At 52.8% G+C, this 15,148-nt stretch overlaps 1 protein-coding gene across 1 annotated transcript; it reads left to right on the top strand.

The window, feature by feature from the left end:
- Positions 1-979: 979 nt before the first annotated feature.
- Positions 980-12,409, top strand: LOC103171674 (proteasome subunit beta type-8). Its single transcript, XM_042345936.1, has 6 exons — positions 980-1,144; positions 4,514-4,658; positions 7,118-7,229; positions 7,564-7,693; positions 10,622-10,826; positions 12,178-12,409. The coding sequence occupies exons 1-6, from the start codon at positions 1,010-1,012 to the stop codon at positions 12,258-12,260; spliced, it is 810 nt and encodes a 269-aa protein (XP_042201870.1). The 5' UTR covers positions 980-1,009; the 3' UTR covers positions 12,261-12,409.
- Positions 12,410-15,148: the final 2,739 nt, after the last annotated feature.

Raw genomic sequence — 15,148 nt, 5'->3', positions numbered from 1 at the left:
TCACCAGACTCCGTAACCCCATCACCTCACCCTCGCCTGCCCGGCTCCACTGGCTCCCCATACCCCAAAGGATAGGGTTCAAAACCCTTGTCCTCGCCTTCAAGGCCCTCCATGACCTTGTCCCTCTCTACCTCTCAGATCTGCTGACTCCTTAACAACCTGTCCACTCCCTCCGCTCAGCGGGCTCCGGACTGCTCCATGTCCCCCGCCCGCCCCCCCCACACCCCCACCATAGGTGGTCGGGCCTTCAGCCTCTCCGCCCCCACCCTCTGGAACTCCATCCCACATTCCCTTTGCCTCGCTCCCTCCCTTGCCTCTTTTCAAGACTCCTTCAACCGTGCCTTCGGCCATCCTGCTGCCCCCTGTCCTCCACCCTCCCTTACCGCAATACCCCCCACCCCCTCTCTGGCCAAAATCCCTGACTGTCCAGCGCCTTGAGACGTCCTCCCGATGTGAAAGGTGGAGTGTAAATGTCATTCTGTATTGTATTGGATCAGTATTTAACCCTATGTGGGACACACTGTGACACTGACAGACACACACACACACACTCACACACTGACAGACACACTCACTCACACACACAATGACAGATACACATTTACACACACACTGACACACACACACACTAACTCACACACACTGAGACACACACACACACAGAGACTCACACACACTGACAGACACACTCACACAGACTCTCACACACACACACACTAACTCATACACACTGACAGACACACTCACACACACTGACACACACACACACTAACTCACACACACTCACACACATTGATATAAACACTCACACTCACTCACACATACACACACACACACTGACAGACACACTCACACACTCACTCACACACACTGACAGACACACTCACTCACACACACACACACACTGACAAACGCTGAGAGGCGCTGAGTGACCGATGTGAATAGGTTCCACTTTCACTTTCGTCTCTGCTCGTATCCGGATTAAATCTTTCCGCTGTTTCAGGGTAATATGGCGCTGCCGTCTGTGTGCGTGTCCCGAGCCTGGGCTCCGGGGGGTGACCTGTGGGGGGCAGAGGGGTCGGGGGAGGGGACTGGAGGGGCCGCGGCTCTGAGCAGTGGATGGGCAGTACCCGCGGGACTGGATGTGAGTATTTGATCCGCAGCCGCTCAGCTCACATGGACTTCCTGATCCACAGCCGCTTCCCATTGCATTCCCTGTGATGTTCACCTCCGCCAAATGTCTCACTCACCCCGACTGCAGCTCGGGCTGACTGTACCCCGACACCTCCTCTCCGTGAGCCTGAGGGTGAGAGTGAGTGTGAGAGTGAGTGTGAGTGTGACAGTCTGTGAGTGTGAGAGTCTGTGAGTGTGAGAGTCTGTGAGTGTGAGAGTGAGTGTGAGTGTGAGAGCCTGTGAGTGTGAGAGTGAGTGTGAGAGCCTGTGAGTGTGAGAGTGAGTGTGAGAGCCTGAGAGTGAGTGTGAGAGCCTGAGAGTGAGTGTGAGAGCCTGAGGGTGAGAGAGTCTGTGAGTGTGAGAGTGAGTGTTAGTGAGTCTGTGAGTGTGAGAGTCTGTGAGTGTGAGAGTGAGTGTGAGTGTGAGAGCCTGTGAGTGTGAGAGCCTGTGAGTGTGAGAGTGAGAGTGAGTGTGAGAGTCTGTGAGTGTGAGAGTGAGAGTGAGTGTGAGAGAGTCTGTGAGTGTGAGAGAGTCTGTGAGAGTGAGTGTGAGAGTGAGTGTGAGTGAGAGACTGTCAGTGTGAGAGTGAGTGTGAGAGTCTGTGAGTGTGAGAGTGAGTGTGAGAGTCAGTGTGAGTGTGAGAGTGAGTGTGAGAGCCTGTGAGTGTGAGAGTGAGTGTGAGAGCCTGTGAGTGTGAGAGTGAGTGTGAGAGTCTGTGAGTGTGAGAGTGAGAGTGAGTGTGAGAGCCTGAGAGTGTGAGAGCCTGTGAGTGTGAGAGTCTGTGAGTGTGAGAGTGAGTGTGAGAGAGTCTGTGAGTGTGAGAGTGAGTGTGAGTGAGTGTGAGAGTGAGTGTGAGAGTGAGTGTGAGAGTGAGAGTGTGAGTCTGTGAGTGTGAGAGTGAGTGTGAGTGTGAGAAAGAGAGCCGGTGAGAGTGAGTCTGTGAGTGTGAGAGTGAGTGTGAAAGCCTGAGTGTCAGAGTGAGCGTGAGTGTGCGAGTGAGTGTGAGAGCCTGTGAGTGTGAGAGTGACTGTGAGAGCCTGAGTGTGAGAGTGAGTGTGAGAGCCTGAGTGTGAAAGTGAGCATGAGAGCGAGTGTGAGAGTGAGAGTCTGTGAGTGTGAGAGTGAGTGTGAGAGCCTGAGTGTGAGAATGAGTGTGAGACAGTCTTTGAGTGAGTCTGTGAGTGAGTGTGTATGAGCCTGTGAGTGGGAGAGAGTCTGTGAGTGAATGTGTGAGAGTGAATGTGTGAGAATCTGTAAGTGTGTGAGTGAGTCTGTGAGTGTGGGAGAGTGATTATTCGTTATTTGAACCCCTTCAGTCGGGTTTCGGTGCTGCCCATAGCACAGAAACTGCCCTCTGGTCAAGGTCACCACTGACCTCCTGACCATCTGTGACCAGGGCTCCCTCTGTCTCCTCGTCCTCCTCGACCTATCGGCAGCATTCGATACGGTCGACCACGCTATCCTACTCCACCGCTTGTCCTCCCACCTCAACCTTCAAGGCCCTGTCCTTGAGTGGTTTAGGTCGTACCTTTCTCACCGTCTTCACTTTGTCTCAACAAATGGCTTCTCCTCCACCCCCCGTACTGTCTCATGTGGTGTCCCTCAGGGCTCTGTCCTCGGTCCCCTCCTCTTCACCCTCTATATGCTCCCCCTGTGGTGACATCATCCGCAGACATGGGGTTCACTCCCACATGTATGCGGATGACACCCAACTCTACCTTTCCTCCTCTACCCTCAACTCCACGACCCCGATGTCCTGACAGCTGTCTGTCCGACATCGAGTCCTGGACGAGAGACAACTTTCTTCAGCTCAACGTGCGCCAAACTGAGGCCCTCCTGATTGGCTCACGTCAGCGCCTCCGCACCTCAGGCGCTGACAGCATCAGCATCCAAGGCCGCACTCTCCACCTCTCAAAGCCATCAGGAACCTCGGGGTTCTGTTCGACCCTGAGCTGTCCTTTCTCCCTCATATCCGCCCCACAACTGGCACCGCCTTCCATCACCTCCGGAACATCGCCAGACTACGGCACTACCTCACCCCTCACGCGGCTGAAACTCTGGTCCACACCTTTATCACCTCAAGGCTGGACTATGGGAATTCTCTCCACGCCGGCCTTCCCGGCCCTCTCTCCACACTGCCGGTCATTCAGAACTCTGCAGCTCGTGTACTGGCCCGCACCAGGCTTCGTGCCCACATCACTCCCACCCTCGCCCTCGCTCGCCTCCACGGGCTCCCCATCCCCCAGAGGATCGAATTCAAGATCCTCATCCTCACCTACAAGGCCATTCACGGCCTCGCTCATTCCTACCTCTCCGACCTACTATCCCCCTACCTACCTGCCCGTACCCTCCGTTCCTCTGGCTCCGGTCTGCTCCACATCCCCCGCCCCAACCCCCCTACCATCGGTGGCCGGGCCTTCGCCACCTCCTCCCTTTCCTCCTTCAAGGCCGGTCTCAAGACCTTTCTCTTTGACCTTCAGCCTTCAGCTCCCCTCTCGACACTCTAACCCCTCCTCGCTCCCTCCCTTCCCTCCCCTCACCCTGACCATTTCCCCCTTGCTCGGGTCCTGACCCAACTGTACAGTGCCTTGGGACGTAAAAGGCGCTCTAAAAATGGAATCTTGTTGTTGTTGTTGTTGAGGGTGTGAGTGAGTGTGGGAGAGTGAGGGTGTGCGTGAGTTTGTGTGAATGAGTGTATTTGAATGTGTGAGAGTGAGAGTGAATGAGTGTGTGAGATTGTGAGTGGAGATTGCAATGAGAGTTCACACCGTGTGTTAGTTACTGGGCTCTTGGTGACTTTAATGAGAGTGATTTGGGACAGAGGCCCCGCGGGGCGGGTGTCACTCTCAGTCTGAAGACTTTCTGAGTCCAGCTGCGATCAGCGACCAATCTCTGCCCCTCCCTCCCTCCCTCCTTCCCTCCCAGGATCATATGCTCAGTGTGGGCGAGGCTCCCCCTTACCCACTCCCTTTGCCCCCATCCCCTCACCCCTCACTCCCCTCTCCCTCCCCCACTCCCTTCCCTTCCCTCATCCCCACTCCCTCCCTCCACTCACTTCCCTCACCCACTTTGCTCACCCACGACCCCCCCTCCCCCCCACCCACTCCCCTACCCTCCCCCTTTCTCCCACTCGTTTCCCCCATCCCTGATCACCCATCCCCTCCCCCTGCCTTTGCCCAGCCCATTCTCCTGCTCCCTGCTTGCCCTCTGCCCCTCACCTACTTCCCCCCACCCACTCCCCGCCCTCTCACCTGCTTGCCCTCTCCCCATGGCCTCTCTCCCGTTCCTCTGGGTTTGTGCTGACCTTACGGTTTGTGTAAAGTGAGCTGTTATGTTGCAGCCGGTGGAGTTTGTAAAGCCGTACACAGAGGGCGAGTCTGGGGTCCAGATCAGATTACACCATGGGACCACCACCATGGCATTCAAATTCCAACATGGGGTCATCGTGGCCGTGGACTCCAGAGCCTCAGCGGGATCCTATATAGGTCGGTATCTCATAACCCACTGGAGCTTTCTAACCCCATTCACGGCTCTCACTGCATCTTAAAGTCCAAATAATGGCCTTTTCTTTGTTTGCTTTGTATCTTCCAAACACCTCTCTCTCTATTGGGCCGCAGTCCCTTTAGCCCATCCCTTGATGTTGGCTCTTCGGTCTCTCTTAGCAGTTTAATCTCTCTGCAGCTTTTCTCTATTCTTCAATCTTACCTGGAGTTCAGGTTTGGCTCCTGCCCTGTAAATGCTGTATGTTTCTGTCTTCAGGTGCAGATTTGATTGGAGCTGTTTAAACTCTTGCTAATCTGTGTTTTAACCCTCTCGGGAATTGGGTAAACAGGGTGTGCCCCTCCAGGGAGAGTGCACGTTCTGACCCCCATTGGGAAATAACCATATGCAGATGGCAAACATAGGTTTTGCTTTCAGTAATTTGGTTTAGAGACTCTTGAACCAAACACATCCTTCAGTCAATCTGGGCAAATCCATTTGCTTTAATGTCCTATATTTAATCAGGTTGTCCTTGTTCTCAACTCTTGCTTTTCCTTTTCTGTTTCCCCTGATCGAGTTCTGTCATGATCACTTTGTCCCAAACATTCCCATGTGACGGTCACACATGTAAAGGTCACACACGTGAAGTTCACACATGCAAAGGTCACACACGTGAAGGTCACACACGGAAAGGTCCCACATGTGAGGGTTATGTGACCCCTGAGAAGCCAGAACTGATTGTACAGACCTGTCCGTGCAACCTTACACAGCTGAGCTTTACTGTCTGACTGTATCTGTGTATGAGCTTCACTGTCTGACTGTATTTGTGTCTGAGCTTCACTGTCTAACTGTATCTGTGTCTGAGCTTCACTATCTGACTTATCAAGCTACCGGCCCATCTCCAACCTCCCCTTCCTGTCCAAGGTCCTTGAAAGAGTTGTCGCTTCCCAGCTGCGCTCTTTCCTCTCCACCCATGCACTATTCGAACCCTTTCAGTCGGGTTTCCGTGCTGCCCATAGCACAGAAACTGCCCTGGTCAAGGTCACCAATGACATCCTGACCATCTGCGACCAGGGCTCCCTCTGCCTCCTCGTCCTCCTCGACCTATCGGCAACATTCGATACGGTCGACCACGCTATCCTCCTCCACCGCTTGTCCTCCCACCTCAACCTTCAAGGCCCTGTCCTTGAATGGTTTAGGTCATACCTCTCCCACTGTCTTCATTTTGTTTTCACAAACGGCTTTCCCTCCACCCCCCGCACTGTCTCGTGCGGTGTCCCTCAGGGCTCTGTCCTCGGTCCCCTCCTCTTCACCCTCTATATGCTCCCCCTGTGGTGACACCATCCGCAGACATGGGGTTCACTCCCACATGTATGCGGATGACACCCAACTCTACATTTCCTCCTCTACCGTCAACTCCACGACCCCCAATGCCCTGACAGCTGCCTGTCCGACATCGAGTCCTGGACGAGAGACAACTTTCTTCAGCTCAACGTGCGCCAAACTGAGGCCCTCCTGATTGGCTCACGTCAGCGCCTCCGCACCTCAGGCGCTGACAGCATCAGCATCCAAGGCCGCACTCTCCATCTCTCAAAGCCAGTCAGGTACCTCGGGGTTCTGTTCGACCCTGAGCTGTCCTTTCTTCCTCATATCCGCGCCATAACTGGCACCGCCTTCCACCACCTCCGAAACATCGCCAGACTACGGCACTACCTCACCCCTCACGCGGCTGAAACTCTGGTCCACGCCTTTATCACCTCAAGGCTGGACTATGGGAACTCTCTCCTCGCCGGCCTTCCCGGCCCTCCCACCACAAGCTGCAGGTCATTCAGAACTCTGCAGCTCATGTACTGTCCCCCACCACATCACTCCCACCCTCACCCTCACCCTCATCCTCGCTCGCCTCCACTGGCTCCCCATCCCCCAGAGGATCGAATTCAAGATCCTCATCCTCGCCTACAAGGCCATTCACGGCCTCGCTCCCTCCTACCTCTCTGACCTACTATCCCCCTACTTACCTGCCCGTACCCTCCGTTCCTCTGGCTCCGGTCTGCTCCACATCCCCTGCCTCAACCGCCCTACCAGCGGTGGCCGGACCTTCAGCCTCTCAGCCCCGAGGCTCTGGAACTAATTCCCCCAGTGCCTTCGCCGCTTCCTCCCTTTCCTCCTTCAAGGCCGGTCTCAAGACTTTTCTCTTTGACTGTGCCTTCAGCTTCCCTCTCAACTCTCTATCCCCTCCTCGCTCCTTCCCTCCCCTTGACCATTTCCCCCCTGCTCAGGTCCTGACCCAACTGTCCAGCGCCTTGGGACGTCCTCCCGACGTGAAAGGCGCTCTATAAATGGAATGTTGTTGTTGACTGTGTCTGTGTCTGAGCTTCACTGTCTGACTGTATCTGTGTCTGAGCTTCACTGTCTGACTGTATCTTTGTCTAAGCTTCACTGTCTGACTGTTCTCTGTGTTTAGATACCCAGACTTTCAATAAGGTGATCGAAATTAACCCCTATTTACTGGGCACCATGTCAGGCAGTGCAGCGGACTGTGTGTACTGGGAACGCAAGTTAGCCATGCATTGCAGGTACGTGTGAACAGTGAGTGTGAGTGTGCACTGCACATGCGTGTGAGCAGTGAGTGCGAGCAGTGGGCAAGTGTGATCAGTGAGTGAGCAAGCACACATACAGGCAGGTACATGTGAGCAGTGAATGTGAGCTGTGAGTGTGAGCAGTGAATGTGAGCAGTGAGTGTGAGCAGTTAGTGTGAGCAGTGAGTGTGAGCAGTGAGTGTGAAAGCACTGCAGATACATGTGAGCAGTGAGTGTGAGCAGTGAGTGTGAGCAGTGAGTGTGATGAAGTGCCCATGCTGTGAGAGGTGAGGTCTCTGATGCCTGCTCTAACCTCACGCTTGTGGTTCAGGATTTACCGGCTGCGGAACAAGCAGCGAATCTCGGTTTGTGCAGCCTCCAAACTGCTGGCCAACATGGTGTCTGAGTACAGAGGAATGGGCCTCTCCATGGGCACCATGGTCTGTGGCTGGGACAAGAAGGTAAGTACATCTCCGCGATACATAGCACTGTGTGTTTACACCCACCCAACCCAGTACATAGCACTATGTGTACACACCCCACCCCACCCCGGTACACACCAGCCTGACACCAGTACACAGTACTGTGTGTGTACACACCACCCCACCCCGGTACACAACACTGTGTGTGTACACACCACCCCAATATACAGCAATGTGTACACACACCACCCTGACCCTGGTACATAGCAATGTGTGTGTATACCTTACTCCAGTATACAGCACTGTGTACAAAACCACCCTGATACCAGTACACAGCTCTGTGTATGTACACATCAACCTAACCCCAGTTCACAGCAGTGTGTGTACACACACCATCCTGATCCAGGTACACAGCACTGTGTTTGTGCACACAACAGCCTAACCAGGTACACAGAGTGTTGTATGTACATACACCACCTTGACCCAGCACCGGATACACATTACCCACAGCCTATGTGTGTTTTTGTGATTCTCATTAATCTGCCCCACATTCCTGACTAGTGCCTGACAGGACAGATCCCAGCACTCTCCGTGCCAATTCCCTTCACCTTCTGCAGCACCTCCATCACACTCAGCCTCTCAGCAACTATAACACATTCCAACTTCTCAACTCTCTTCATAACTCACACACCCTCCGCGCGACATCCCAGTGGATCTGCCTTTTCCACGCAATCCTCCAACTGAGATCTAACCTCACTCTGTCCACAGTTCCCTACCTGTTCAAAACAGCGGTTGTCATCCCCTCCTCAAAAATCTTCCCTCAGGCCATCCCTGTTCTTGCGTACCGTCTCATTCCAACCCGCCTTTTCTCTCCAAGGTACTGAAATGAGTCATAGTTTCCCAGCTTCGCTCTTTCCTCTGCCTGGATGAACCCTCTAATCTGGCTTCCACACTGTCCACAGCACCAAGACTGTCCTGGTCACCAATGATATTCTGTGACCAGGGCTCTCTCTGCCTCCTTGTCCTTCTTGATCTCTCTACCGCCCTCGACCATCTCTCTGCCGCCTTTGACCTTCTCCACCAACTCCCTCAGGGCTCTATCCTCTCCTCTTTAATATCTACAAGCTCCCATTTGGCTATGTCGTCTGCAGGCATGGGGTCAACTTCCACATTTATACGGATGAAACCCAATATCTCTCTGCTTCCACCCAACTCCAGGACCACTGCTGTCCTGGAGGATTGTCTGACAGATATCAAGTCCTGGGTGACATCCCACCTTCTCCAGTTGAGCCAATACCTCTCCCCAAAAGCTGCTGAAACCCTGGTCCATGCCTTTGTCACCTCTCGGCTGGACTACTCCAATCCCTGCTCACCAGTCTGCCATCCACTACCATCCATAAAATCCAAATCATTCAAAACTCTGCCGCCCGCATTGTCACCCGCACCAAACTCCGCTTCCCAATCACCCCAGTCCTGGCCAGACTGCACTGGCTGCGTGTCCCAGAGTGGATCGATTTCAAGATCCTCACCCTTGTATTCAAGTCCCTGCACTCCTCTGCACCCCCCGACCTCTCTGACCTCCTCTCTCCTCAAAACAGTACCCGTTGCTTTCGTTCCTCCGGGTCTGGCCTCCTCCTCATCCCCCGATTCCTCCGCTCCATCCTTGGCAGCCGTGCCTTCAGCCACTATTTCCCGAGGCTTTGGAACTGCCTTCCTCATTCCCTTCGTCTCACTCCCTCCCTTCCCATTTTCAGGTCTCTGCTGAAGACCTTTCTTTTCAACCACGCCTTTGGTCACCTTCCCCCCCTCCCCTGGCTTGGTCCCCGGATCCGTTACTGTAAAGTGCTCTGAGTGTCCAGTGTGGAGGGCGCTGTATAAATCCAAGTTGTTGTTGTTGTTGAGCATTGACAAGACCAAGGCCCTCCTGATTGGCTTTAGTCAGCATCTCCACACCTCAGGTGCTGGCATCATCACCAGCCATGGATGCTCACTCCACCTCACTGAGCCAATGCAGAACCTCTGTGTCTCTTTCAACTCTCAACTGTTCTTCAAATCTCACATTCAAACTCTGACCCATTCAGCTTTCCCCCACCTCTGCAACATTGCCCACCTCTGCCACTGCCTCTCCCCTTCAGCCACTGAGACCAGTATCCATGAATTAATCATGTCCAGGCTAGCCTAGCACTCTGCCAATTTGCTCTACATCCCAATTCTTCCCTCCACAAGTTGGCTACAGACCACCCAAACTCTAATTCTAAGAAACAGCGCTCGTCAAAATCAGAAATAGCATCCTCTCTCTCTGGGAAGTAGCATTCTCTCCCGCACCAAGCTCCGTAAAGCAATTACACCCATCCTCATCTGGCTCTCCATGCCCCAGAGCATTGAGTTCAAGATCATCATCCTCACCTTTAATGTCCTCTATGGTCTTGCCCCACCGTGAGCTCTGTGACCATCTTAAATCCTACCAACCCACCCGTTCCCTCCACTCAGCTTCCACTGGCCTGTTTCACATCCCCGACCTGCCCACTCCAAAATCAGCGGTCAGGCTTTCAATCTGTCTGCTCCCACCCTATGGAACTCAATCTTGGAGTCCCTCCACCTCTTCCTTTGCTTCTGTCAAGGTCTGTCTCTTTGATTGCACCTTTGGGTAGCTTACCCCTCCCCCAGCCCCACCCCTCCCAAATCCAACCCCCAGTTCAGGTGCAAATGCTCGACTATCCAGTACCTTGGGGGTACCTCCCAAAATGACAGGTGCAATCTAAATGCAGTTTGTTGTTATAACCAGAGTGTAATGTTCACTGTTCCCTCCCTGTATCTGGACCTCTGCAGTTTGTCCTGTTTTAATGTTTTAACAATAGCAACCCGCACTTACATATCACCCTCCACACAGGGTAGTGTCTCAGAGCACTTATTACACAATCTGTAGAAGGTTATCAGACAAAGAATGAGATTTATTTAACATTTTAGGGCCCTCAACTGTACTACGTGGGTGATTCAGGTATGAGACTCTCTGGGGAAAGGTTCTGCACAGGGTCGGGCAGCACCTACGCCTATGGTGTTCTGGACAGTGGACACAGACAGGACATGGAGGTGGAGGAGGCCTATCAGTTGGCACAGAGAGCGATCTACCATGCCACGCACCGCGATGCCTACTCTGGGGGCAAAGTGAACAGTGAGTAACTGTGAGCTATAAGGTAGAACTCCAATATCTGCCGAACATTTCTTATATTCAGGACAGAATCAGCAGGAGGTCACTCAGCCCATCAAGTCTGTTCTGGTAATTTATTGGTTCGTAGCAGACTCTGTGTGAACAAGTGTGTTCTGGTCTCACCATCCAAGCTCTAATTCTAAGAGACAGCGCTCATCAAAATCAGAAATGGCATCCTCTCCCTCTGGGACCAGGGCTCCCTCTGCATCCTTGTCGTCCTGGATCTCTCTGCCGCATTCACAGTATATCATACCATCCATCTCCACCGCCTGTCTTCCCTCATCCATCTTAGTGAGACTACACTTCCTTGGTTTGAGCCCTACTTAACCAACAGCCACTTCATCTCCATAAATGCTTTCTCCTCCTGCCCTCACCTCTCTCGCAGTGAGAGACTGTCTGGTGTCTGTGTTTACAGTGTATTACAGTGAGAGACTGGCTGGTGTCTGCGTCTGTGTTGACAGTGTATCACAGGGAGAGACTGGTGACTGTGTTTACTGTGTATCACAGTGAGAGACTGGCTGGTGACTGTGTTTAATAATAATAATAATAATCCTTGCATTTGATATAGCGCTTTTCACGTCAGGAGGACGTCCCAAAGCGCTTCACAGAACACACTGTAAAGTGAATTGACTGTATATTTGTGGGCGAACGCGGCAGCCAATTGCACACAGCAATGTCCCACAAACAGTCGTAGATTGAAAATGACCAATTTATTATTGTTTTGGGTTTTGGAGGGATTATTATTAGGCTCTGTGTGGAGTAAGGAAACTTGCCCAACGTTTCGCCCTCTGCCTGGAATTGAACTCAGGTGTCTCACTTGCAAAGCGAGTGCTCTAACTACTGAGCTACAGGACTCCACACAAAGTTTACAGTGTATCACAGTGAGAGAGTGTCTGGTGACTGTGTCTGTGTTTACAGTGTATCACAGAGAGAGACTGTCTGGTGTCTGTGTTTACAGTGTATCACAGAGAGAGACTGTCTGGTGTCTGTGTTTACAGTGTATCACAGAGAGAGACTGTCTGGTGACTGTGTTTACAGTGTATCACAGTGCGAGACTGGGTCTGTGTTTACAGTGTGTCACAGTGCGAGACTGTCTGGTGACTGTGTTTACAGTGTATCACAGTGAGAGACTGTCTGGTGACTGTGTTTACAGTGTATCACAGTGCGAGACTGTCTGGTGACTGTGTTTGCGGTGTATCACAGTGCGAGACTGGTGACTGTGTTTGCAGTGTATCACAGTGAGAGACTGTCTGGTGACTGTGTTTACAGTGTGTCACAGTGCGAGACTGTCTGGTGACTGTGTCTGTGTTTACAGTGTATCACATGCGAGAGGACGGCTGGATTAAAGTTTCGCAGGAGGATGTGGGTGATCTTCACTACAAGTACGCAGCGGAGTGAGAGAAGGAGCCGGGGGTCACTCAGTCAGACCCCCTCCAGTGGGGCTCTGTGAGGTTGAAGTATCATCACTGACCCACTGATTTGCAATGAAGTGGACCTGGTTATGGCGTCCGCCTGTCTCAACTGATTAAAGCTTTGTTTCAAACACATTCCACAGCCTCCCAGTGAAGATTGTTTACATCACGTAAACACCATCACATCATCACATCATCACAGCCTGAAACTCAGAAATACACTGAACATACAGTAAACATAGAGTAAATATACAGTAAACATAACACCATCACATTATCACAGCCTGAAACTCAGAAATACTGTAAACATAGTAAACATACAGTCAATATACTACAAACAAACAATAAATATACAGTAAACATACAATAAATCCATGTATGCAGATGACACTCAACTCTACTTTTCCACCTCCAGCTGCGACCCCCAGTCCCCTGATTATTATGTCAGCTTGTCTGTCGGACATCAGGAGCTGGATGAGTGCAAATGTCCTGCAGTTAAACGTCAACAAGACGGAAGCCATACTCTTTGGCTCCCACCGACATCTTCTGTCCCACGGTTCCAACTTCCTCAACCTACCTGACCTGTCCTTAAAGTTCTCCGAACCCATGCACAACTTAGGCATCAGGTTCGATCCCCAGTTATCCTTCCTCCCCCATATCCGGTCCCTGACCAGCACCGCTTTCTTCTGCCTCCACCACATTGCCCACCTCCGACAATACCTCACCCCAAAAGCTGCCGAAACCCTTGTCCGTGCCTTTGTCACCTCTCAGCTGGACAGCTCTAACACCTTCCTCGCCGGTCACTCCTCCTCCACTATTCACAAATCCAGTGCATTCAAAACTCCGCCGCCTGCATTCTCTCCCTCACTGACCTCCGTATCCCGATTACTCCAGTCCTGGCCAAATCCCACTGGCTCCCAGTCACAGAGTGGATCCACTTCAAGATCCTCACTCTGGTGCTTATATCCCTCTATTCCTTGCCCCACCAATCTCTCTAACCTCCTCTCTCCCACAGCAGAGCGCTGCCTCCACTCTACTGGGTCCAGTCATCCTCCGCTCCACCATCGGCAGCCGTGCCTTCAGCCACCATGCCCCAAAACTTTGGAAATCCCTCCCTCAACCCCTTGCTTTCTCCCCTTCCTTCCCCATCGTCAGGTCACCTCTGCAGACCTTCCTTTCCCACTGTGCCTATGGTCACCTTCCCCCTTGGCTTTGGGTTCCACCATTGTTAAACTCTGAGATGCCGCCCGGCATGGAGGGCACTATATAAGTGCAAATTGTTGTTGTTGAGTAACGGTGGGGCAGCGTGTGTAACAGGCAGTAAGGCAATGCGTGTGTGTGTGTAACAGGCAGTGGGGCACTGTGTGTGTGTGTAACAGGCAGTGGGGCAGTGTGTGTGTGGGTGTAACAGGCGGTGGGGCAGTGTATGTGTGTGTGTTACAGGCAGTGGGGCAGTGTGTGTGTGTGTAACAGGCGGTGGGGCAGTGTGTGTGTGTGCCTACAGGCGGTGGGGCAGTGTGTGTGTGTATGTGTGTAACAGGCAGTGGGGCAGTGTGTGTGTGTGTAACAGGCAGTGGGGCAGTGTGTGTGTGTATATGTGTGTAACAGGCAGTGGGGCAGTGTAGGTGTGTGTAACAGGTGGTGGGACAGTGTGTGTGTGTGTGTGTTACAGGCAGTGGGACAGTGTGTGTGTGTGTATATGTGTGTAACAGGCAGTGGGGCAGTGTAGGTGTGTGTAACAGGCGGTGGGGCAGTGTATGTGTGTGTGTTACAGGCAGTGGGGCAGTGTAGGTGTGTGTAACAGGCGGTGGGACAGTGTGTGTGTGTGTATGTGTGTAACAGGCAGTGGGGCAGTGTAGGTGTGTGTAACAGGCGGTGGGACAGTGTGTGTGTGTGTATGTGTGTAACAGGCAGTGGGGCAGTGTAGGTGTGTGTAACAGGCGGTGGGGCAGTGTGTGTGTGTGTGTTGCAGGCAGTGGGGCAGTGTGTACTGTAGGTGTCAGTAACACACGGCACTGACAGGCCAGGTTGGTTTTGTGAGCTGTGCGAGGCCGGGCTGCCTGGTGACTGGTGACGAGGAGAGCAGCCGTCTGCCCTCAGCCACAGCCACAGCTTCCCCTGTGAAGACTGTTTGCTCTGAGCAGCGACAGGAAGCCACTCCCTCAGGAGGGGATTCCCACGGTTTGTTTGCTGCCAAACTGGATTTTCTTTGGAAAGTCCCGAGTGCAGGAGGAAGGCAAGAGCGAGCGGGGTGGTGGTGGGGTGGGGGGGGGCAGAGGTACAGCTACTGGGCAAACAACAACAATAATAATAATAATCCTTGCATTTGATATAGTGCTTTTCGCGTCGGGAGGACGTCCCAAAGCGCTTCACAGAACACACTGTAAAGTGAATTGACTGTATATTTGTGGGCGAACGCGGCAGCCAATTGCGCACAGCAGTGTCCCACAAACAGTCGTGGATTGAAGATGACCGATTTATTATTGTTTTTGGTTTTGGAGGGATTATTATTAGGCTCTGTGTGGAGTAAGGAAACTTGCCCAAGGTTTCGCCCTCTGCCTGGAACTGAACTCAGGTCTCAGGTCTCTCGCTTGCAAGGTGAAGGCTCTAACCACTGAGCTACAGGACTCCACAACTTGCATTTACACAGTGCCCCTCGCACAGGATAGTGTCCCAGAGCATGACTCCAAGCCGGGGGGAGGGGGAGGTGACCGTAGGCATGGTGGAATAGGAAGGTCTTCAGGCGCTACCCGAAAATGGGAAAGGAAGGGCAAGGCAGAGGGATAGGGGAAGAGTGTTCCAAAGTTTCGGGGCTTAGTGGCTGAAAGCACCGCCACCAATGGTGGAACGGGGGACATGCAAAAGCCCGGAGCC

Source organism: Callorhinchus milii, unplaced genomic scaffold (genome assembly GCF_018977255.1).
Source record: "Callorhinchus milii isolate IMCB2004 unplaced genomic scaffold, IMCB_Cmil_1.0 Scaffold164, whole genome shotgun sequence".
Classification (NCBI taxonomy): domain Eukaryota; kingdom Metazoa; phylum Chordata; class Chondrichthyes; order Chimaeriformes; family Callorhinchidae; genus Callorhinchus; species Callorhinchus milii.
Note: the sequence above shows the minus strand (reverse complement) of the source record. Positions and strands in the feature narration are given on the sequence as shown.